We start from the raw sequence: 21,797 nt of genomic DNA on the forward strand, positions 1-21,797 counted from the left end.
TCCAGTAACATTCATATTTGGTTTCAGTTCTTATTAACCACTATAGCATATTGTACATTTCTGTTAACCAAATAAACACAGTACTAAAATAATATGACCAAACATTTCATATTTATTTATTTATCGCCCATGCTTCAATGAAAGAAGACGCCTGTAAGTGAGCTTCTGAGTAAAGACATAAAAGCTGATGTCCAGATGCTGCAGGATGAGAATGAACAGAATGAAAACCTGCAGACAGTCAAGCAGTTGCAGAAGACACAAGCTGAACTCAAGCGCAAGGATGAGGAGATTGAGGAGCTCAAGACTGAGGTAATTCTATATAACAAATTAAAGCATTGTTCTAATCTGGAAGGAGAGCCCCAGGCCAGATCCAGGACACAGTGGAAAGACTACATGTCTCTACCAGCTTGGGAGCTGCTTGATGTTCCCCCATTATGAAGCAGGGAGCTGGGAAGACGGAGGTCCGGGGTTTTCTTGCTTACACTGCAGCCCCCATTCCACAAGCCTGGATGATGATGGATGGATGTGATAACATGTCAATGTTTTCCCTTCTCCTCAGGTTAAGAGCCTTGGTGTCACCATAGACAGTTCACTTTACTATAAATCTCACATCAATAATCTCATCCGTTCTGCCTATTTCCATCTACGCAGCATTAACAGATTACGTCCTTCTCTTTCCACCCAGTCTACGTCCGTTCTTGTCCACAGTCTTGTTACCTCCTGTATTGACTACTGCAGTTCTCTTTTGCATGGTCTCCCCCAAAAATCGCCCCATAAGCTTCAACTGGTTCAGATCTATGCTGCTCGCGTTATTACCAGAACCCCCTCCTACCAGCACATCACCCTGTTCTTCAGGAACTTCACTGGCTCCCAGTGAAATTCCAGATAATATACAAACTTCTTCTGCTCACCTTCAAGGCCATTCATGACCTCGCACCTCCTTACCTTTCTGACCTGTTAAGCACTACCTTTTCTGCCCGCTCACTTCGATCTTCTTCTATCCAGCTTTCTGTGCCATGCTTCCGCCTCAGCACCATGGGAAGCAGGGCTTTTAGCTGTTCTGCTCCCAGGCTGTGGAACTCTCTACCCCCAAATATAAGAAACATTGGTTCTCTCCGCCAGTCTAAATCCCAACTCAAAATCCATCTGTTCACATCTGCATGTTCACTGTGAACCCACTGTTTGTTTATTTTATCTTGTGCTTTTGTTTTTATTGTTCTTCATTGTGTCATTGTTCTATTATGTGTTTTTATCTATTGTACAGTGTCCTTGGGTAACTTGAAAGGTGCTTTATAAATAAAATGTATTATTATTATTATTATTATTATTATTATTACTGCTCTTTTCATTTTTGAGCTGAGACAGATTGGCAACTCTTCCCCCCAATCATTATGTAGCCATTTAGCTAAACTCTAGGAGTATAACCAGTATGGCTAATGTAATATTGATCCTCTCCACTGCGTTTGTTTTTGTTAGCTGGAGAGACTTCAGTGGCTGAGAAATGACGAGAAGTGGCTGAAAAGGGATGGATGAGTCACAACGGAAGTTCACCAAGCTTACCTCTGCTATCAAAAGGATGGAGAAAGTAATTCTCAAATACAAACACAAACATGCTCATACAATATCAGCGCTGTTCCATTAGGTTTTGGTGGTAGATTACAACACATGCCATCTCAAGGGACTTATATGATGGGGAGGCAAAACCACTTTGAGAATGAAGCCTTTGTTAAAAGCAGAGTGAGGATATGCAGCAACGTTTACTGTCTCTTCAGTTGGAAGGCAAAGTAAACAAATCTCTACATTGTGAGAATCAGTTTTATGTGAAAACATAAACTATAAATAAATATTAATAAACATTTTATAAATTTTTAGCACCAAGTCATGTCATCTGAAGATGCTTTGTAGGGAAAGGTCAAGACCTTTTACTATAGGTGACCCTGGATTTAGAGACACAGAAGAAATACGTTTTAAGCTTAATACAACAACATGGTTCTTTATTTATTTTTCAGTTGGAGGAAAATGTAGACAGGGTACAGTCACTCTCTTTGAAGAATGAATCATTGGAAAAAGACCTGCAGACCCTGAAGACAGAGCTCGAGGACAGCCAATCAGAGGTTATTGTCTTTTATTTCCTTTACCTCTGTACATTCAATTAGATATCAAGTAATATCTCAGTACACTCAATATTTTTATATAACTCCATCAACCTCATTCAAAAAGAGGACTATAAACAACAAAATGTAGCTATTCTCCAGTTCTAAGATTGTTGCCAATGTTTATAGCATCAACATGAACGCTTGTTCACCAACCACCTGGCTTTCAGAGAGAGTCCTTCACTTCAGTTAACAGTCAACTCAAATATTCCTCTTTTGAAATAATGTTTCCTTTTGCCAAAGTTAAAAGACAAAATTGATGACGTCACTAAGCTCCGTGCTGAGAAAAATAGGAGCACAGAAAATGAGAAGGAACTGCAAACCATGAGGCTGAGGATTGAGGACAAGAATAAAGAGGTACATGATTTACCATTTTAGTACTATGAAGCTTTCAAGCTAAGATAGAGCCTATTGACATGAGACCACTGACATTTTTTTTTTAATTATATCTTTAGATATCAAATATGATTTTTTTTCTTCCACTGAGATCTGATGTGTTTTCAAAGCATTTTATAAACAAAGTATTAAAATCTGTAGTCCCCTAAAATGTTAAAATATAATTTAAAAAGTAGAGATTGAAAACACTTGAAAAGATACCTTTCATATCTTTTCCCTCTCCTCCCAGCTGAATGATGAACTAGCTAAAGTTCAACATCAGCTCAGGGAACAGCAGCAGAAGAAGAAGGATGCTGAGATAACTGTAGAGACACTGAAGAAAGGGCTGGAAACCAACAGTACAAAGATTTACTTCAGTTTTTTTATTTTTGGTATCATTTCATTAACCCATTGCACAATATATTCTGTTATATTGATTGTGTTTTAACTCACACTTTATTAATCAGTTATAATTTCTCTCTGGACGTAACTGTCTCAGTTCTCCATATATTTTGTTTTTTAAATGAATACAGATGTTTTTATTATTGATATTGTTCTTTATTGTTATTATTAGTTTTTTGATGGTCGCTGCAATTTTGTCTGAAATCTGAAATCAATACTAGCTTCATTCCATCATTTTGGTTGGTAAATATGTCCCCTATCATAGTTGAACTGAACAAATACAGTAGATAACCTATGCAGTACAATACAGAAACCTTTCCCTTTCAGAAAGAATGACTTTGATGTTTTCCTTTTCTCCAAGGTCAAAGAGCTAGAGGATGAAGTCCTCGAGCTCCGTGCTGAGAAAGGTAAGAGGTGGGCAGATGAGAAGGAGCTACAGACCATACAGAGGAAACTTAAAGCAAAGAATAAAGGGGTGAATTTTTCATTACTTACAATGAAGAATCCGATGGTTTGAGGTTACTTAGAATCATTATCATAGATAATTTATGGCAAAGGGGTGGGATTAAATAAGTGTATACTTCTTCCCACTCCCTTTCAACATGTAAATTAATCAGAATGTTTTTTTGTATGTAATTTGTATAGTATTTTTTTTTCTCTCTTATTTTCTTTTTTAAATGTACTTGTATATTGTTCACATGTTGAAATAAATTACCAATCAATCAATCATTCAAAGTGAGTGCTCTTACTCACAGGACACACACAGCAGATAGTGGTTAAAACATTTCTCTGAAAACATTAAACAACCTGAAACCACCACAGCATAAATCTTTTTCTCCTTACTCAGCTGAATGATGAAGTATCAACACTACAACATCTGCTTAATAAAGAGAAGCAGAGGAGGAGCGATACTGAGATGAACGTGCAGTCCCTGAAAACAAAGGTGGAGACCAACGATAAAAAGGTAACTTCATTTTCACGTTTCTTTTTATTATTACATTAACCTTTTACCTTATATCGTTTATTTTATGCATTCAAGTTTGAATTTTACTCCAAATATCAACATTTTTGAAGATAATATATTTTAGCTGCAGTTTGTTTCTGGAAATCACTGTCTGTATTCAATGTCTTTTTATGTTTACACTAATTACACAAACTAAAATAATCAGGTTAAATATTTGATATTTGATTTGTTCAGTTAAATGTGTTCAATGTTTCTCTATTCCCTGAGTTAAAAGAAAAAGAGGCTGAACTCTCGAAGCTCCGTGCTGAGAAAAATAGAAGAGAACGAGATGAGAAGGAGCTGCAGACCGTAAATAGGAAGCTTGAAGCCGAGATGAAAGAGGTTCGTATTTTGTTCCTTAGATTTATTTTCACAATATAAAAACAAAGTTGACATTAATTTTTTTCTCATTACAACTTTATTGTATGTAATTATATTGCATGCAGAACTCTTATAAATATACCATCACCATTTTTACAGCCTCTGCTGTAGCTAAAATACAGCAGAGGCTTGGGAAAGAGAAGCAGAGGAGGCAGGATGCTGAGATGGCCCTGAAATCCTGAATGAAGGAGCCTGAGACCAAAGACATAAAGGTTCATATCTTTAATTTAACTGCATTCATCAAGGTCTTCATTACTGATTTTTCATTAGAGGACAAATTTATTGAAATGGCCTAAACTTTACATTGGAAGTTCCTCAAACTATCTATAATGTGATCTTAATCCTTTCCTGTTAAATTGCATTGCGGTATATCAGTTTTATATTTGTTAATACCCAGCATATACATACATACTCTAATATGATAAATACTCTAATCTGACTTATACTTTAATAGAAGTTACTTTTAGTGATTAATTCATCCTCAGTAAGTCATTGTTGATTCCGCCCCTCAGCCATTTATGCACATAGTAAGTCCCACCTCATTTACATGTGTTCAGTTCAGTTTATTACTAACCTATACTAATACTAAAAGTGGCTGCGTGTAGCAGGAGCTGCAGCTAAGTTTGGCAAATTGCATTTGACACATTTTGTGTGTGTGTGTGTGTTTTGTCCAGAATTGCACTGCACTTTTCATCTTTAAATCTTACAATCAAGATAAATGTTATAAATCTTGTAATCATATGCATCATCAACAAATTATGGTCTGGGTGTGAAAAGTGAAGACAATGGAGCAAAGTTTGTTCAACCTCTATGACCAGCAGGGGGAGACTGCTCTGCAAATAAATGTACTCTGCTTTAACTTATGTAGGCGTTCATTACAGATTAGCCTCCTTTCTTATATTCCCTTCTCTCTCTTCCAAGTTTGAAGATAAAGTGACTGAAGTCCAGCAGCAGGTAAAAGATGAACAGAGGAGGGAGGAAGCTGAGTAAGAAGTGGAGCTCTTCAAAGGGGAGTTGGAAATGGTAGTCCTGAGTCTGTATGAGTCGAGTACATAATTACAATGTCATTGGCTGTGGATATGGTTCATGTAGTCTGGGTCTAAAGCACTCAGATCGTTTCCTCTTCGTTCCTAAACCTCTGTTTGTCTTCTTTTCTCTGTATTTGTCATATTATCACAGCACTAAAGTAGAAGAACTGATAATGTGTTTTTTTTAGATTCACACTAAAATCTGAAAAATAAAGCAAATGATTTACAGATCATTATATTGGTAAAATGAAAGTGTAACCTGGTTTTTGTGTGTATATAATCTTTTATTCAGCCAAAGACAGCAGCAGAGAAATCTTTGACAGCGTCTCACATTTTTGGAGGAAACTGTGATTAAAAGAGATCTTCCTATCTTTATCTGGGTTGCAGGGCGGCTGGAGCATAACCCAGAATTGATAAAAGGCGGGTTAACCTTGGACAGGTCGCCAGCCCATCGCAGGGCTAACACGAAGAGACAGAGATCCATTTAGCCCTCATTCACACGTATAGGTAAATTGGAAACAGTAATTAATCTAGGTCTATTAACTGCATGACTTTTAATTGTGGGAGGAAACCAAAGCAGCCAGAGAGAACCCACTTGAAACTACACTGATTGTGAATTTGAACCCAGGACCTTCTTGCTGTGAGGTAACAGCACTAACCACCACACCATTGAGCTCTCAAGCTAGGCTTAAAAAAAGTAGGAAAGCTAAGATTACAGTGATTTTACTGATGTTTGAAATCTCATGTGATCTTGTGAATTTCGTGAGTCCAGGCAACTAAGCACTCTCACTAGATTGTAACATGTCATCTCAACAAGAACAAATTAAGTTATTGAATTTCATGCAGATGCTACATGATTTAATTAGGTTCACCATAGAAACATGAAATTATTTTGTTCAATATAAAAACAAAGCAATTTCAATTTTTTTAGTGTATAAACCAATGACTGTATAAAAGATGGACGACGCGACAGCACCTCAAAAATGAAGCCAAAACGTCTCTATCGCCCCCTGGTGTCTGGCTGCAGTATAGGTCATTAAACCCCGCCTCCTCCATGTTAGCGGATGGAATAAAATAAATTTATTCTCCTCAGATAAATTTTTTCCAAGGATTCTTTCTTTTGTTATCAATAGTTCTCATCACGCTGATTGATGTCCAAGTGGTCTCCTGTCCCATAAGTTTGATTCTAATTCCTACCGCGGTGATGTTAAATTGGGATGAAAAGCTTTGACTGGCAGCTGCAGTCACGGAGAAATTTGCGTATCTCTGTTCGGGAATAGCAGATAGAGCATAGGCTCTGAGAGGAGGACCAGCGTTTACGCTACGAAAACACGATCGAGTGTTTTAACCTGACAGCCTGCCGATTCTGTACTGTACAGGAGAGACGTCATGGAGGAGATCATCTGCAGCGATCAGGACACAATGTGATGTAAAAAAAAAAAAAAAAAAAGCATGCAAACTTGCACTAAAAAATCTGCAAAACAGCGACGTGAAAGGTGAACCGCGTTATAGCGATGGACCACGGTAATTTTGAAGGTAAGTCATAACATACCCTTCATAAATACTAATGTATAGAAGCCCACCAGCAATCATTCATTTTTTGTGTGGCTTTTTTTCACGGTTTGTTAACATGCTGTGTAGGTGTGTACTTGACTAGCTGATATCGACATAACGGGAAACATCTGGTTTGACTATTCTTCACCTGTAGTTTGAATGCTGAACATTTGCCTGTTTAAATCATAAGACCAGTCACTATACAGAGATGTGCTTCTGAATGTGGACGATGTGTCTTCCGCTGCAGTAATGCAGTTCTGCTTGTGTTGAGTGATGTAAACTACTGATCGATCTAAACTCTTTAAACGTCAAAATTGATCATTAGATTTTTTATGACACAACAGTGGTGAGTGTTCCCACCTTCTGCTCTTTGTAACTTAACACAATCTTTCCGTTTTCGAGTTTTGGACATGATTTTGGAGTATATCTTCGCGGTAGTGATTGACGGCAAAGTAAAGCTACCGGAAATGTACAACCCTACATCCGGTCTCAAACCAGGAAGTTAGCATTTTCTCGTGCACAGGGTCAATTCCCAGTTCATGTTCACAAACATAAAAGTTCATAAATATAATGATTTCATGGATTTTAGTGATTTAATGTATTTGCATTTTAAGGTTGATCGCTGAATCAATTTGCCAAATGTGTAAGTCAGTTCTAACTATGCATTTATATTAATCGACAATGACGGCAATACTGTTGTGACTATGACAGCAGGAGAAGTTAAAGGTTTAACTAAGGTTTAAAAAAGAGTGCAAATGAAAGCATTTAAATGCTGACAAATATAATGTACTTTTTTGTATTCCATTTTTCTTTGTTAAAAAGAAGAAAAATATAGTTTTATAAATGCAGCTGAAATACAGGTTAACAAACTCCAATGCATTTTTAGATCAGATGAGGGTGGCTGTACAAAATGGTATAGAAGTAGATATAAATATATAAATAGTGTACAAATTCTCTACATAAAACATGTTGTGAGCATGCAGTGTGTGTCATTACATTTTGTGTGAAGGCAGAATCAGAAGTGATCTTATCTTAAAGTTAACAGGGGGCAGTCAATTTTCTGCACTTATGCACTCAAGGAAAAAAAAAAACACATTTAGTACAAAAACTAAAATGCAAAACATAGAGTTCATTCATGACCACCATTATCAAAAAAATATATATATTATTATTTTTATTTATTTATTTCTTAAATGGGTTTACTTAAAAAGAGGCCAGTGAGGATTTCCAGTTCTAGTGTATTTCTTTATTTTGTTTTTTCTTTTTAATATGTATATTTCTTTGCAGGTGCAGTGTGGACCACAAAGTGGGTTAAAGTGCTTAAACATATCACCGTTATCTCTTCATCAGCTGTCAGCTTTATATGTCAGCACAGTGCACGACGTGTGTGTGCAAACGCATCTGTATGCAGCCTTAGATGATAACAACAAGGACCTCTTCCTCAGTCGTCGACCTAACAAAAAAAAGAAAAAAGTAAAGATGCAAATGACCAGACAGGAAATGAGCGTGCTTAGCACCAACATGTCGGGGGCATTTCACTCATATGAGTCATTTCTGGATTGTGGGACTCAATGTTTAAATTTGAATTGGTGCCATTATTATTATTATTATTATTATTATTACTATTTAGATTAATAACAAGGTCTCTGTATATGTGTGTTAACCTTTTCTCCTGCACTTTTGTGTGTAGATGACTTCAGTGTACGGCACGACCACAGGGTCAATTTTACCTGCAGCAAAAAAACAAACAAGCAAAGTGTTGCAGAGCATTTAAATGATAAAAGTTGGACACATGTTTATTTGTTTCATTTACAATATTTTAGCGGAGTGAAACTAACAGTCTTCTGATTGTTACTCTTCATATCTCACAAGATAGTAATTTCTTCTGCATGCATACCTTTGCTGCTGAGGCTGAGCAGAACAGCTGAGAACAATAAGAGGAAGATGCAAGCCACAGGAAACCGAAAGTGTGTCAGGCCAGGATGACGCAGTTCAAGATGTCCTGCTTCAAAGCACAAAAACCACAGGTTAGCATGATGATGGAAACAACTATGTCCACTGTGTACATGGCTCTTTATTATTCTTTATTTTCATCATCAGTGATTTAGGGCAGAACAGAACTGAGGATCCTTCGATTTGCCAACCAATTTATCAGGAACAGAAAAGAAAGTCCCCTGACATCATTGCACCATTTCACCTCCTTAAATCTGTCAGCTGCACATGCATGACACATCCAGTTTACAGGATTTCACTGTTGTCACTGGAGAAGGCTGTGAAGTCTAAGCTTAACCACAACGCTCCTTCAATGTGTGAGACGTCACACTTTCTGAAGATGTCGAGGAATTCTGCTGTTTTGACAAATTAACATGCATAACCATTACTGCACAATGCCAGAACATATGTAATGTCAACAGGTGATGAAACTGGATAACTTGCATGAGCATAATCATCTTACTCCTACTTCCTCTCTGTATCTAAGATGGTGAACATTGACAGCAGGGAGTGGACCGCTTCACAATCAAACTTTTACTTTTATTACACCATCAAGTACCAGCAAAGTCTGTACTGGTACTTGTCAGGATACATTTTTTGACTTAAAATAGCACATATAAGTAAAAGATTAGATGAATTTATCTTTGTAAGCCAACAGTTATGTTGTTAAATGCGATTCACATAGTCATCAACAAAACTTTCAAAATACGACCATCCTGATATCATCACACTGCCAGGAGCAGTTTGATCAATTTAAAGCAGCTTAGATTCAGTAGGTGTTAGCCAGTATACATTTGTTCCTAATAAAATTCACTCTACAGTTAAACAAAGTAATAATAATAATAATAATAATAATAATAATAATAATAATAATAATAGTCTTACCTCTGACAGTCATCCAGCTGTCAGGTGATTCTCCTGCTCCAGAGATGTTGCACTTGTAGAGTCCCTCATCACATTTAGAGACTCTGTAGATAGTCATGTTTCCTGTTGAGCTGCGCCCAATAAGAAGCTCATTTTTGTAAAATTCACTTATGACATTATCATAGAGAGTGGCCATGTATTTACAGTTCAGAATTACAGTATCTCCCTCCATCACAGGATGAACGGGACTCTCCAGGATCACAGAACCAGCTGAAACACAAATATGCAAAAGGTCAACGTGATACTGGAGTCTACTCAGTTCTGGCTGTTTTAATTGAAACAAACAAACAAACCAACAAAGAGCAAAACTTCTTCTTCTTGTCACGCTATAAATTTACAAAATCAAGAATCCATGCTGGTATAAAAAAATCGAAGTTAATTAAGTAATGAGAAAGTACATTAAGACATACATTATACTCAAACATGCATGTGCACTCTGTCAGGTTAATATTAATTAATAGAACTGGGTATGTCAGCAGTGTCACCGGGAAAGCAGGAGGACGGGACAAATGCAAACATTGCGTTATTTAAGACTACTGAGCTGAGCAGAGGGTGGGAGAGTTATGTCTTCAAGCAGACTGTAAGAAAATGGACACAGAGGTGCTCAACAAGCTGGAAGTATTTTTTGTTTCTGTTATCCCCAATAAACTTTGCAAGGAAAGTTTATGTATTCTAAATTATGATTCTTCACGTTGAATACCTCCCTACCACAGACAGTTTGCAGTATATTCCACAACTGCATTTCTCAAAGCCCTGAATCACAACTGAACTGCTTTTATTAGCTTGCCAGATGTTGACATCTTTACATGAGTTTGTTTTTCATCATCATTTATTTAGAGTCCTTAGAACAGGAATGCAAAATATTTTTAAAAAAGAAAGAATTTGAAACACGTGATCTGACAATTAGATTCATATTTTAAGTCCATTGTTAACAGAAGAATGAAAAACATATAAGTGGAAACCTACCTGTTACTGTGATGGTGACAGCATCGAAGCACTCGCCTGCTGCAGACTCACACCAGTAAACTCCACTGTCTGCTGGGTAAAGGTCACTGATGTTGCAGTGAGTTTCATCTATTCCATTTGAGGATGAGGGACATGTTGTGTTTATGTATAAGGACGTGTTCCTCTTAATACGCCACACTGAGGAGTTGTCCTGCTGCCCACAGCTCATGGAGACAGACTCATACTGGAAGAACTGGGATTTGTTGGGAATGATTCTTAGAGAAGCTGCACAAAACAGATAAATGATGGAAAGCTCAGATTTTTAATTAAACATGTTACACATGCACAAATATATTTAGGTTATTAGTGGAAACATTCTTATTGACTGACACAAAGGCATACTTTGCAGGAATGAAAATTTATGAGTATTTTCATACTATTGTCCATGTCTATGAAGTTGAAAATAAAGTGCCTAAACCATACATTAACCCTTTAAGACCTACCATAGAACCAAGTCCGACAGAGCTTATATTATATTTTTACATGCTGTGGAGCCATTTTTGGGAGCATTTCAAGTTGCTATACATCAATGCTACCATTATAGCCCAAATTTTAATAATATGTATGCATTAAGTGCATAGTAATTACATAAATTGCAAAAAAAGTGCAATAAACTACAAAAAAATTGAAAATCGTTTTTGCTTTTTTAACATATATTTCTAGTTAAAGAAATTTAAGAGGCTTATCCCTCAAAACTGTAAATACAAAAAAGTTGCACAAAATAGTTTCCCACCACAGGAAATTTATTTTGAGTGTCTTCATAGTTTTATTTTTGAAATACACCAATTTTTATATACTGCAGGAAAAACGAAAATAAATATTGTAGTGCAAATTTGCAAAAAAGCAGCATATGCATCAAAATAAACTATTTCCAGCAGTGCAATATGAGTCCTAAGCATCCCAGAAAAGACACAGAAAGTCATAAAGTCAAAGATAACTTTTAAAAACACCAGTATAGGCTCTCAGGCCCTGATGATAAACAAACTACATTTCCACGACAATGACGTAACTTCCGGTTTTGGGCAGGTAATGGCGGACATGCGAAAGTTCGCGCTAACGTCTATTCCACCGTAGGAAGTGTTACGAACAGCTGATCGGATCGGCAAAGCGTGTTTCTGGAATATTATGTTTTTGTTCCTGCAAGCGCTTTTTATGCAGTTTTTGCAAAGCTTTATGTGGAAGGAAACCGTGACCTAGGACAAGCTGATGGCACAAGATATAAGTACAACTCCTCCGGTTTCATATGCAAAAAAAATTATTGCGCTAGCTTATGTGGTTGCAGAGCTACTGCAATCTAAAAATAGTTACGCAAAACAGAGCGTGCCAGCTCTGACCGGTTTTAAAGGGTTAAATCAAAAGTTGCTACAATGAATAAAGTTGGTCTAATTTAGCCTTTAAGACTTTAAACATCCTTGAACTAAAGTTGAATATTTTCTCAACACACACCAGAAAAAAATAAATAAAAACTAGTAAACTTTAAACATCAAAATTCAAATATTTGCTACTTCTGCTAAATCGTGTCACATTGCCTCCAGTTGTGAGAGCAGATGTGAAAGTGAACTGTAAAAGAAACCACTTCCTCATCACAGCCCGGACTAAATTTTGATGTTATTTGAATTTTATTGTCTTTATAGAGCACAAATTAAACACATTAGTCAGCCGCTAAAGTGGATTTCAGACGGCACTCACATATAAATACAGTACTCACCAACAATAGCACAAAGTGTGATGACCTCCATGATACTTGGCTGCTGATATACTCACTGGCTCAATGGTGGCCTGAGAAGGTTAAGTCACACCTCTGTCACAGAGGCCACAGCTTCCTGCTGGTGTGGATACGTAAAGCATCACATCTCACAGTCAGGGGTTGTGGCTCCACCTTATTTACTTCAAATCAACCACCTTCACCTAAACAAGTACAAAAGCCTAACCCTTTGTGTGTATCACATTAAATGTGTAACAATTAAGATGTAAAGACTTGTGCATTAATACTGTTCAAAATGTCACGATCCTGGCACGTCCTCCCACCCCAAAATGATCCTGTTTTTCACTGAGATTTATTGTTACCATTCATTTAGAGCTGAAAGATAGATTTTGGTTACATATTGTCATGACCCAGCTCCTAGTAACTAATTAGCAACCAATCGCCATAATCATTTATATATTTATGTTTATAGTGACCAACTGCCATTCTCATAAGTGAGAAAAAACAGCCTCTGAAAAACATAAAGATACCCATATGGAAAAGATATATATAAATCTATAAAGGTTTGTATCTGTCTTGTGTAAAACTTGTATGAAAAGCATACAAGAGTGAAAACAGATATAAGATCCCTTGAAAAATTATATAAATGGAACTTGTATGTTTTGGATACTTACTTAAACAGTACATGAAAGTGTCCACTTTCATGAGTAAATCATATAAGCCTTATATGATTCACTATATGAAGCAAGCTAAAGCTGATGGAAGTCTTTTTATAAGTTTTTATTTTCCATATGGGTATGTAAAACAGAATTGTCAGGATTGCACGTGTGTGTGTACATAATATTCATTCCTGTCTCTCAAGAGACGTTAGGCAGGGTGTCACAAAGATATTATCTTGTGGGGAAGATTTTGTACTGAAGATGTTACTACAAAGAAGCTTATACAAAAAAGGACAATTTAACAAAACAAAAACAAGCCCCTATTTTGTCTTTAGTGTGTAAAACTGTAATACTCGCTGAAGACAAAAGCACCTGAAATAACCTCTTAGTATATTTTAAATGGGAACTCAAATTCTGCATCTGGACTCCAATTAAAGGCAGATGAACTGTATATAAAAAACAAGATACAACATGTATAAAAGTACACGAAAAGAAGTCTGTAGTGGAAGCATGTTGAACACTGAAGAGAGTATTTTGATCCAAAACCATTGCTGTTATCAGTAAATCATGTGTAAAGGGAAAATTTAGGATGGATCCATGTTTTTAGGCACATGAATCATTTGTGGACATATTTGATATGAGAGCTAACCCAAAATTGATAAGAGGCTAAATTATGAGGGGTCTGTTTAATTTTTAGAGTTAATGGACCCAGAAAAGTTCATTTCCCATTTTTTCAGTTGTACAAAGAGTAACTATCACAATAAAAATTTATTTAATTTTTATTGTTTTATTTATGTAATTTGTATTTCAGTGATGTTTTTTCTTAAAAACACATTTTAAAAGTCTTTGCAGGCTTTGTGAGTCAGCTCATGGTGAGGCATTTATTTACAGACGAGTCTTTGGAGCCTCAGAAGAGAATAAAGAGGATCTCTTCCTCAGTGGTTCCCCTGAAAAACAAGGAACATAATTCATGAAAAGCATGAACCACACCTTACACTTACACGTTTATATACCACCTACATGAAGTCTCACAGTCTGCACACACTGTGAGACTTCATGTATGCAGGCTTAATTCTTGTGATGTTTTAAAAATTGTATCTCCAAAAGTTGATACTGTTCATCTGGAAGTAGTGTTTTCAGCGGGAGAAACATTTCGTCACTCATCCAAGTGACTTCTTCAGCCCCAGCTGGCTGCAGGTTTCCCCAATCTTATAAACAGAGTGTCCTCAGCAGCCAGAAGAGAGAAGGATGTGACACTGAGGATGTGGACAAGTGGGCGAAGAATTTGTCTGGTCTGACAGATAGCTCACCCAAACAGAGAAAAACATCCTTGCTAAAGGGTTGAATTTTCCTGTCACGCTGAGACAAATCCAGCTAGTGGAGCTGATCACAGCCACAGAAACAGCAATTCAAAACAACAATATTGCTGAAGTGGAAGCAGAGCAACTACAGATGAAAGTTTCAGCCTGTCTCAACAATGCAAAGCTCCCAGCATCCAGCATCACCATGGAGAAGAAGAAGGCACTCGCATCACTTAGTAATGACAACAACATTATCATCCTTCCGGCAGACAAGGGTAGGTGCACAGTTTTGCTAAACCAGAATGGTCAATGGTAACTTTATTGTCCCCCCCAAAAATAAACCCAGAGAAAAATAACAAAATTTTATCATCAACAAAAGTGCAATGTGCAATGGCAACAACACATACGGTTTAGTGTTATTAACCATGATAATAGCAGTAGGTATAAAAGACAATCTACGTCTCTTTGTCTTCACTGCAGGTACTTTATAACGACGACCTGATGGAAGCAGTTAAAAATCATTAAAGAGAGGATGATCTGAACACAACAAGACAGAGCTTGCCTTCCTCCTGTTATAAAACTCCACAAGCTGGACCTGAGACCTCCCTGAAATCTGACCAGCCACTTTAACCAGGTTGCTAAGTCTGGTCTTATTATTCAAGGACATACTACCATACCAAGCAATGATACAGAAGGTTAAAACAGATTCAGTAAAACTTTTATAAAAAAGAGTCATCATTTCAGATGAAACATTAAAACCTCCTTAAAAAGTACAGTCTTTGTTGAACCTTTTTCACTGTAGCAGCAAGATGAGACTCAAAGGACAGAGCCTTATCAAGAACAACCCCCAAATACTAGATAGACTATCATGAGAAAATTTTATCACTGCTCAGTGATGAAAATACTTATGAGCCCCTGCAACGAGACCCAGGAAGTGGCTACAGGAAGAGGGTGCTAGATTGTCTGAATCAGTTAGAACAAGACAATTCTATTGACTGGACATCATACCACAGGCTATACCCAGGGGAATCTACACCAAGTCTGTATGGTTTACCGAAGATACATACGGATGATGTTTTGCTTTGCTGTGTTTTAATGTGAAGTGTGCTTATCTATTTTTTATATTGCATGTTCTGGAGAGACTCCGCCATTTCCCGTTTTACTAACTGGACACACCTGAGAGGAAAGGAGGGAGTGGTAATTTACAGAGTGTGCTCAGTGACACATAACACTGGTGGAGCTTGGCATTAAGGGGGGAGGAAGATACAGCGCCAGCGACCAAGGACGCGGAGCGAGCGGTCCGACTGCTGCAGCAACAGGAGGCCAGATTACGCGTCTGCGGGAAATTAGAGGCGGTGGGGAGGGCCGGTGCCGATTGGCGGTTACAAAGAAACGGCGGGCAGAGTTGAGAGCTCTGCCCACCCGGGGTCTTTTGACTTGTCCCCTTTAATGAATGGCATCTGCCTAAAAGAGTAGTGACTGCCGCTGCCTTTCTTTCTTTAGCGCACCGGGGCGCAGAACGCGGAGAGGAAGGCGAGGACGCCGCCGGGTTTCCCTTCTGCACCGGTTCACTGGATTTTTAATTCTTAGTGACTTTTATACCGTGGCGGACGCCACCGGACTTTTAATGTTGTGTTTTATTGATTTTTTTATTGTGTTGTCCCCTGGCCAGGGCTGGTTTAATTCATTTTACATTTTTATCTGTTTAAATATAATAAATTATATTTTAATTATACAGTCTTTAATTCGTGTACTTTCCCTTGGCGGCTCCACTGCTCTGTCCGTTTGGAGGAAGGTTTCCCTCCTTTAAAAACACTGTGGAAAAACATCACCTTCGCTCCGTTACAGTCGCATACGAAAAAAGTATGTTCTCACAAAAGTTAAACATAAAACAATCATACAAAATATACCAATAAAGTAAAAAAATACATTATGATTAGACAGAGAGGAGATGGCTAATAAACATCTTAGATGGTGGTGGTCAGAGGGACCGGTGGCGCCAGTGTCCGGCAGCCTCGCCTCTGTCAGTGCGCCCCAGCTGTGGCTACAATGTAGCTTGCCATTGTGTGTGTGTGTGTGTGTGTGTGTGTGTGTGTGTGTGTGAATGACTGAATGTAGTGTGAAGCGCTTTGGGGTCCTTAGGAACTGAGTGAAGCGCTATACAAATGCAGGCCATTTGGACTCTTTAAACATCTTGACTAAAGAAACTCACTTCAGCGACTTCAGTAGTTTAATAAGGTTAAACTCATTCAGTCAATAATGTATTCACGGTTTACTTAAAATAAATAAAATCTGCATTTATAGTACTGAACAAATTTGTTAGACCAATTTAAAAAAAAAAAAATCAAAGATAATTTAGAAGTGTAAGAAAAATTATTTTCAATTCAAGCTCATACTTAGGCAAATCACAATCTGAATTGTCGTTTTATATTTAGATTCACTGTTCAAGAATGCAGATACATGTATACAGTGTAATTCGTCATCTTCATCAAAAAGAAATAATAATAATAATAATAATAATAATGATATATTTTTTTACTATTTTTTTCTGCTTCTTTTTAAAACGGTAAATTTGAAAATTCTTAAATAACAACAGCAATTATATGGTACTCATGGCCATTGATCAGTGGTCATGAGAATTTGCATAATTAAGATTAAGGAACTGACCTCCCAGCCCATTGTTCCTTCAGTGGGCTGGTTTCAGTCATTATGCAAATGTACTGTTTATAAGATTTGGGGAAACCTGCAGTCAGCTGAGACTGAAGAAGTCACTTGGATGAGTGACGAAACGTTTCTCCCACAAAACGCTACGTCCAGATGAACAGAATCAACTTCTGGAGATTTACTTACCTGGATGATTGAGCATGCATCAAGACGTTTCAAAATTGTACCACTCTCCATTTTATTTTTATTTATTTAATAATAAATGAAACACTAGAGTGTGCTGTTTTCTAATGAAATCATTATTTTGTGACACAAATTCCAGAAAGTTTCTTTTGATTTACATTCAAAATGGGAGAAATTTGCAAAAATGAACCTACTGATTAATTGTTGCCATCATTAATACTGAGATGTGTGTCAGTGTGTTTACCTTTTCTGTTGTAGTTTAGTTTGGTGGTGACTTCAGTGTAGAGCACAACTGAAGGGTCTATTTTACCTGCAGCAAAAAACAAATCAGAGAGCATTACAATCTTGAAATCCTGAGATTTTTTTAAGGTGGATATAATGAAGTAAACTGAAAGCACAGCTGTGTTTAAAGTTAATTGTGAACCTTTTGTATGCTAAACCTGGGCACTGAAACTGTGACAAACATTTGAAACATTACTATACAAAACATTATTTCATTAACTTCTTTAAAAGCTAAAAAAAAAGAAAAGAAAGTAAAATAGTTTTTTCATTTACAGGGCAGTGCTATTTTTCCATGTGCTGACCTTTGTTGGTTTTCCAGAGACTGAGCAGCATTACTGAAACCATTGAGAGGTAGATGCATACCACAGGAAGGAGAAGGTGGTTCAGGCCAGAGTGAGCCAGCTCACGGGGCACTGCTTCAAAGCAGAAACACTTCAGGTTATCATCAGGTTATCATCAGTGGGGAAAAAACAAGGCTTACTTTACTCACGTTATATTTATGAGTCTGTCATTTACAGTAAATCATGCAATGAACAAAGTGGAGGATGCATTTTTAATAGCCAAAAACTTTATTGGGAACACGAAACAAAAACAGCTCCCATGACTGCCTCACATATTTTATCCACATAAAATACAACTACACATGCATGGCATATTCCAGAGCAACCAGAGAGCATTGCTTTTGTCAGAGCTGTTCAGAGTAAAGTTGAAGTTACATAAAAAATAACGTGCCTATATAAATAAAGAGGGAGAAAAAAATTACGCCCCCTCACCCCCGAGACTGACAGTCAGCAGGCTGTTTGGTGATTGTCCAACTCCAGAGATGTTACACTTGTAGAGTCCTTCATCTGATTTGGAAACCCTGTGGATGGTCAGGTTTCCTGTAGAGCTGCTCCCAATAATATCATCATTTTTATAGAATGTAGCAGTGAAATTGGAGGAGGAGTCTGCATTGTGTCTACAGTGCAGGGTCACAGTATCTCCCTCCACCACAGGATGGGCAGGACTTTCCAGGATCACAGAACCAGCTGAATGACAAAGATGTCAGAGAACAAAATGAGTAAATCAGCCTATTGGAGTCTACTCGATTAGTTCAATCAGTTTTGAAACAAAGAGCAAGGGTTCTCTAAATTCTCCCCAATTACACCAACAAGTGTTGCTCACAGTTTTGCTGCAGCATTAAAATTAGTACCAAATATCCTTGGGAAAGATAGTAACCCCAAGTTGGAATGTGATGAATTTCAGATAGAAAGCATTTAAGGGTGAATGAGGCATGTTATATAAAGCCATTTGAGAGCTCCAGGAGAGGAAAAAGGTGCTATATAAAAATCAGTTTGTTTACCAGACCTTTTGAGGAGTTTATGATGAGAATAATTTTTGATAATGTGGGCAAAAACTTGTTAGGAGGCTAAAATCCAATGTGGACGTCTGTAGTATGCAAGCATTTATGTCCTTAGGATCGAAGAAGTCTTTAACTGTACGTGTCGACACTGTTACCAAGAAAAAAAGGAGGCTTGAGATGAATTTCTTAGGAAGGACTTTAACAAACTGTCAGATTGTTAATATTGTTAACAAAACCAGGCAGAGAAGGAATAGTTAGTAAATTTATGAAATTTGATTAGATTAATGTAAAAAGACAAAATAGCAAATGAAACTTTGTCTTTCCCAATGTTTCTGTGGTTGCTACTGAAAAAGGGGCAATTAAGATTTTTTAACAGATGTCTCACTAGTTATATTACATTTTTTGTGTTTAGGGTTGAATGATGAGTAACTGTTGTGTATCGCATAAAAAAAAGAAAGAAAATCTGAACCTCATTTGTTTAAACCCACCTGCCACAGTGATGGTGACAGCATCGAAGCACTCGCCTGCTGCAGACTCACACCAGTAAACTCCACTGTCTATTGGATAAAGGTCACTGATGGAGCAGTGAGAATTATTTATTCCATTTGAGGATGAGGGACATGTGGTGTTTGTGTATAAGGACGTGCTCCTCTTAACTCTCCACTCAGAAGAGTTTTCCTGCCCCCCGCAGCTCATGGAGACGGACTCATACTGGAAGAACTGTAATCTGTCAGGAACAATTCTCAGAGAAGCTGCACAAAAGAACAAAAAGGTGGAAAGCTGAGATTTTTCTTTTGCCATCAACCAGCCATTTAGTCATATGATGATTTCAGAAAACCAATCAAAGTAATTCAAGCTTCTGGCTGAAATATGTGTTTCATTACTGTTAGAAACAGTTCAGAGATATAAACATAGATTTTTTTTCCAGTAACACTGCAGCACCTGACTCCTGCAGCTCTAGTAAACAACATTAATCGATACCACAGCAGAAACTGTTGGTTTAGGACATGATAAGCAACCTTATAAGAAACCACTTCCTCATTACAGACTGGGCTAAAAACTGAAGTTACTGAAGTTACTGGAATGTTATTGACAGCATGGAGCACAAATCAATCTCATTATTTAGTGACTGAAGTGGATTTCAGACAGTACACAGGTATAAATACAGCACTCACCAACAACAGCACAAAGTGCAGCGACTTCCATGATGCGTGGCTGCTGATGTACTGACTGGCTCAATGGCAGCTGAACAGTGTTAAGTCACGCCTCTGTCAGAGGCCACAGCTTCCTGCTGGTGTGGAAACATAATGTGTCACAGCTCATCACCTCACTTCCTGACTCCACTCTAATTAAAACCTTTTTTTCTGTTTATTTGTATTTACCCACAATAAACTTCTAATAGCTTAAAATGTCTCAGTAACTCTAACTCCTTCTTTCATACTTGAACAGGTAGCATTAGGTTGAATGTGTGTCACAAAATATTTTATCTCTACCATATCTTAGACTGATTTCTGTGGAAGTCTTTTAGCATATTTTGAGAAAAGTTGACTCAAGACTTATAACAAATATAAAGACATATAAAGCGTGCGTCTGATTCTCTGTGTTAGCCCTGCGACAGACCCGTCGAGGGTGCACCCCACCTGACAGACTCCAGTCCCCCTGACCCTGAATAATCAATGAAAAAAGGGATGGAGTTGATGAACCCCAAAGGCGACAGAAAATTCACACAATATTAATCATAAGTACTCGTATTAAAATGCACAAAAAAAGCACATTTAAAATACACTTTTCAATGTGACACTAGTATCAACACTTTTATTATCACTGTGAAATTTCAAAGGTTTTGATTAGTGACCACAGATGGCCAACCAGCCCTTAGAAAATTATACAAAGTCATCTAATGAGGCTGATTATAGTTTCTATACGGGAAGCATTGTTTCTTCACCTGGTTCACTTTTCCAAAAAAAAAATAAAAAAAGACCTGCTGTTAAAAGATTAGAACATAATAAGTAGGAACCACTACACTGTGGCATTATTCGCATAATATACATGTTGTTTATGTTTCTGTGTGTGTATACTTAACTTCACCCTCTGTTTAGAAAACAACTGCAAGGGCAAACATGGTGAATAGAATTAAATCCTGAGATCCAATGAAACTATCTTCAGTTGAAGCGGGCGCACCCATACTACTGTCAGGCACAAACACAAATCTTTGTTACCAGCGCCAATCACTGCGACTTTTTTTTGTATAGACACAAAGGCTACGTTCACACTGCAGGTGAAAGTGCATCAAATCCGATTTTTTTGACCCTATGCGACCCATATCCGATCATGGTATGACAGTGTGAACGGCACAAATCCGATAATTTCAAATCCGATCTGGGTCACTTTCGTATGTGGTACTGAATCCGATACATATCCGATGTTTTAGAAAGCGACTGCTGTTTGAACGGTCAGGTCACATTAAATCCGTCTTTTACGTCACTGACACAAAACAGACGCCAATTATCAGCGCCGGAGAAGACATCATGAATGCTTCCTGTCCACCCAGTGTAGATGTCAGTGAAACTGTTGGGAAGACAGCGTTGGAGAAACGTGAACATTTTATTTGTACTGTATAATCTGCAGATTCTGACAGAAATCTGCAGCTATCCTTTGAAGCACCGCTCCTCTCTAAAACCGGAATAAGGATAATTATTAGGTTATTTACATTATTATGTAAATAATAATGTAAATAACATTATTATGTAAATAACAAAATAACTTAAAGCAAAAATTCGGAAACGTAAAGTCCGAAACAAGTCTTTATATTAACGGCCATCAGTCAAACAATACTGTTTGCTC

At 37.4% G+C, this 21,797-nt stretch overlaps 3 protein-coding genes across 5 annotated transcripts in view; 1 reads left to right on the forward strand and 2 right to left on the reverse strand.

Moving 5' to 3' along the window:
- The window catches only part of LOC120746869 (myosin heavy chain, clone 203-like), a 94,144-nt gene extending 89,197 nt beyond the window's left edge, over window positions 1–4,947 (forward strand). Inside the window, exons 16-19 of the mRNA XM_040052372.1 lie at window positions 2,779–2,941; window positions 3,215–3,405; window positions 3,778–3,894; window positions 4,162–4,947. Of these exons, the coding sequence (XP_039908306.1) occupies window positions 2,779–2,941; window positions 3,215–3,405; window positions 3,778–3,894; window positions 4,162–4,314 (624 nt within the window). The 3' untranslated portion in view covers window positions 4,315–4,947. The remainder of the gene's footprint in view (window positions 1–2,778; window positions 2,942–3,214; window positions 3,406–3,777; window positions 3,895–4,161) is intronic.
- Window positions 4,948–7,751: 2,804 nt separating this feature from the next.
- Window positions 7,752–13,008, reverse strand: LOC120746839. 2 transcript variants are annotated; one of them, XM_040052344.1, is made up of 6 exons: window positions 12,526–13,008; window positions 10,779–11,042; window positions 9,774–10,022; window positions 8,794–8,898; window positions 8,561–8,626; window positions 7,752–8,349 (listed from the first exon to the last, which is right to left on the reverse strand). In XM_040052344.1, the coding sequence occupies exons 1-6, from the start codon at window positions 12,554–12,556 to the stop codon at window positions 8,243–8,245; spliced, it is 822 nt and encodes a 273-aa protein (XP_039908278.1). In that variant the 5' UTR covers window positions 12,557–13,008; the 3' UTR covers window positions 7,752–8,242. The 2 variants fall into 2 exon arrangements, with proteins under 2 accessions (XP_039908278.1, XP_039908276.1); XM_040052342.1 differs by having other exon boundaries at window positions 8,794–8,901.
- Window positions 13,009–13,276: 268 nt separating this feature from the next.
- LOC120746841 (low affinity immunoglobulin gamma Fc region receptor II-a-like) lies at window positions 13,277–20,433 on the reverse strand. Of its 2 annotated transcripts, none has more exons than XM_040052347.1 (6): window positions 20,129–20,433; window positions 19,442–19,705; window positions 18,385–18,639; window positions 17,914–18,024; window positions 17,574–17,639; window positions 13,277–14,128 (listed from the first exon to the last, which is right to left on the reverse strand). In XM_040052347.1, the coding sequence occupies exons 1-6, from the start codon at window positions 20,157–20,159 to the stop codon at window positions 14,067–14,069; spliced, it is 789 nt and encodes a 262-aa protein (XP_039908281.1). In that variant the 5' UTR covers window positions 20,160–20,433; the 3' UTR covers window positions 13,277–14,066. The 2 variants fall into 2 exon arrangements, with proteins under 2 accessions (XP_039908281.1, XP_039908280.1); XM_040052346.1 differs by having other exon boundaries at window positions 17,914–18,027.
- Window positions 20,434–21,797: the final 1,364 nt, after the last annotated feature.

Source organism: Simochromis diagramma, unplaced genomic scaffold (assembly GCF_900408965.1).
Source record: "Simochromis diagramma unplaced genomic scaffold, fSimDia1.1 OVJJ01000365.1, whole genome shotgun sequence".
Lineage (NCBI taxonomy): Eukaryota > Metazoa > Chordata > Actinopteri > Cichliformes > Cichlidae > Simochromis > Simochromis diagramma.